The sequence below is a fragment of the Myotis davidii genome, unplaced genomic scaffold (genome assembly GCF_000327345.1).
Source record: "Myotis davidii unplaced genomic scaffold, ASM32734v1 scaffold674, whole genome shotgun sequence".
NCBI classification, from domain to species: Eukaryota; Metazoa; Chordata; class Mammalia; order Chiroptera; family Vespertilionidae; genus Myotis; species Myotis davidii.
In genome coordinates this window covers 1,712,905-1,715,099 of record NW_006286674.1, presented here as the reverse complement: position 1 = coordinate 1,715,099, position 2,195 = coordinate 1,712,905, and the positions used below count along the sequence as shown (strand labels likewise).

General features: G+C 59.2%; 1 protein-coding gene across 1 annotated transcript in view; it reads left to right on the top strand.

The window, feature by feature from the left end:
• Positions 1-2,195, top strand: part of GFI1 (growth factor independent 1 transcription repressor) — an 8,525-nt gene that overhangs the window by 931 nt on the left and 5,399 nt on the right. The window contains exons 2-3 of the mRNA XM_006758206.2: positions 1-175; positions 2,027-2,191. The exon at positions 1-175 is cut by the window's left edge and continues 4 nt beyond it. Of these exons, the coding sequence (XP_006758269.1) occupies positions 1-175; positions 2,027-2,191 (340 nt within the window). The remainder of the gene's footprint in view (positions 176-2,026; positions 2,192-2,195) is intronic.

The following is a 2,195-nucleotide window of genomic DNA, read 5'->3' as shown; positions in this document are numbered from 1 at the left end:
TCGGGCGCCGCGGGGGTGAAGGTGGAGCCGGGGAGCCGTTTGTCTCCCGAGTCGCAGCTGACGGAGACCCCCGACGGAGCCTCCGCGTCCCCCGGCAGCAGCGAGGGCAGCGTCTGCGACCGCAGCTCGGAATTCGAGGACTTCTGGAGGCCGCCGTCGCCCTCCGTGTCTCCGGGTAAGGACTCGCTGGGAGCGCCAGGGTCCGGGGCGCAGGACCGCTCGGCGGGGCAAGGGAACTGTGCGGCTTTGGGCGCAGAAATGCTAACTGGGTGGCGGAGGGTCTTTCCTAGAGGAGGCAGAGTTTTCATGGGGGATAGGGCCGCAAGGGAGGCACCCGACTTTCTGGGACTGTGGCAACCTGCTTGCGGGACCCCCTGCGTGGACCCGAGGCGGCGGGACCCGGGCTGTTCATCCCTACCCGGTTTGTTTTCGCAGAGCGGGTGGGTGAGAAAAAAAGTAAATGAGTCGTCTCCAGCGTCAGCAACGTCGACATTTCGTTTTCAGGCCAGAGTTCATTGTTTAGAAAGAGCAGGGATCCCAGAATCCAGAACCCCGAGTCTCCAACAAATGGAGACCAGGGAAGTCTGAGAGGAAAGTGTCATTGGCTTTAAAATGTGCTCTCGCTTCCGCGGCGTGGGGGCCCTCCGCAGAGCTAGGCGTCCGGCGGGAGGAACCCATCCCGGATGAAAATCTCGGCCCCCCGCTTGGGTCTTCTGAGGCGGGATTGGGGGCCCGTTTTATTTTTTTGTTCTGCCTGGTGGGTCCAGTTCTGGGGACCAGCAGGCTGGTTTCATTTCCATCGGGGCAAGTCGAGTTTCTAGAAAACTGCGTGAGAACACATCGGGTGGGGCCTGGGGAAGGAGAGCGCAGACCAGCCGGACCTGCCAAGGGTCGGTTATTTAAGGTTGCGTTTACTAGTTTTAAAAGGAACCTCCACCCCCACCCCCGCAACACACACACCCCATCCCGCACTCGGTGCGTCGGTTAAAGACAGAGATCCAGCGCTGAGTCTGGGGGCCAGCAGGCCGAGGTTTCTTCTTGGCGGTGCTGGACACCACCCGCAGGTCTGGGCACCGCGGCCTCTCGCCCTCGGGAGCTCGGAGCGCGGCAGCCTCCATCTGAAGCGGTTGGTTCGGAGAGGAGTCTGCAGTGCCTGAGCAGATTGGCAGATCCGTGTGCACTTACAGAAAATCTACGTTGGGGATTTGTTTTTGTTTTTTGTTTTTTTGGTTTTTTTTAGCAAGATTCTTGTTGGTTGGGGTGGATGCAGAAAGCTGCGAGTTTGCAAAGTTATTCCCCTTAGAGTTGGTGGCTAAACCTTAGTTGTAAATTATTTTTTAAGAAATTTGGATTTTTTTTTTCCTGTCAAACTATGATGGAAATGGGAGTAGTATTTGGCAGGCAGTTCCAGCCCCAAATCCCCTTCCGGCTGCTCCTTCGTTACCTGCACTGGGTGAGCCCTTAATACCTTTAAGGAATGTTACGCCTTCCCTTTGCAGTTGTTGCGGTTGTTTTCCCAGAAAGGTAGGTCTTGGGTAGACCGGGCCACATTTGATTGGTCCTCTCCTTCCCTCTTTATCAATCTCAGGAATGAAAAGGGACTGAGTGGGGACAATCAGGGCCCGGGTAGCGCCGGAGCTGGGCCCTCTGCCCACGCACGAGTGCTGCCCAGGCCGCCCTCTCCTCCCTCACAGCCCGGCTCAGAGCATTGATTGCGCACAGGCAGCGAGGCGCGCCTTTCTCTGTGGGAACACCAGGTGCGCTGGCGGAGCCGGCAAAGACCCTCTTAACCTCGTGCGCTTCCGCTGTCCTGGCACAGAATGACCGACCTCCTCGCCCGATGTCGTTTACACGATCTGTTTGCTGCCTCCAGTGGTCCTCGAGGCCTCAGGGACCGGGACTGCGTTTTATCCTGCGGACGTCCCTGGCATCTAGCGCGGCAGCTGGCGCACGGGGTGCTGCAAAAATGCTGGCGGCCTGGCAGTCCGTGTTAAGCCTGACCGGACGCCCTCTCGTGTCTCCTCAGCTTCGGAGAAGTCGGTGTGCCCATCGCTGGACGAAGCTCAGCCCTTCCCCTTGTCCTTCAAGCCCTACTCCTGGAGCGGCCTGGTGGGTTCTGACCTGCGGAATTTGGTGCAGAGCTACCGGCCGTGCGCGGCCCTGGAGCGCGGCGCAGGCCTGGGCCTCTTCTGCGA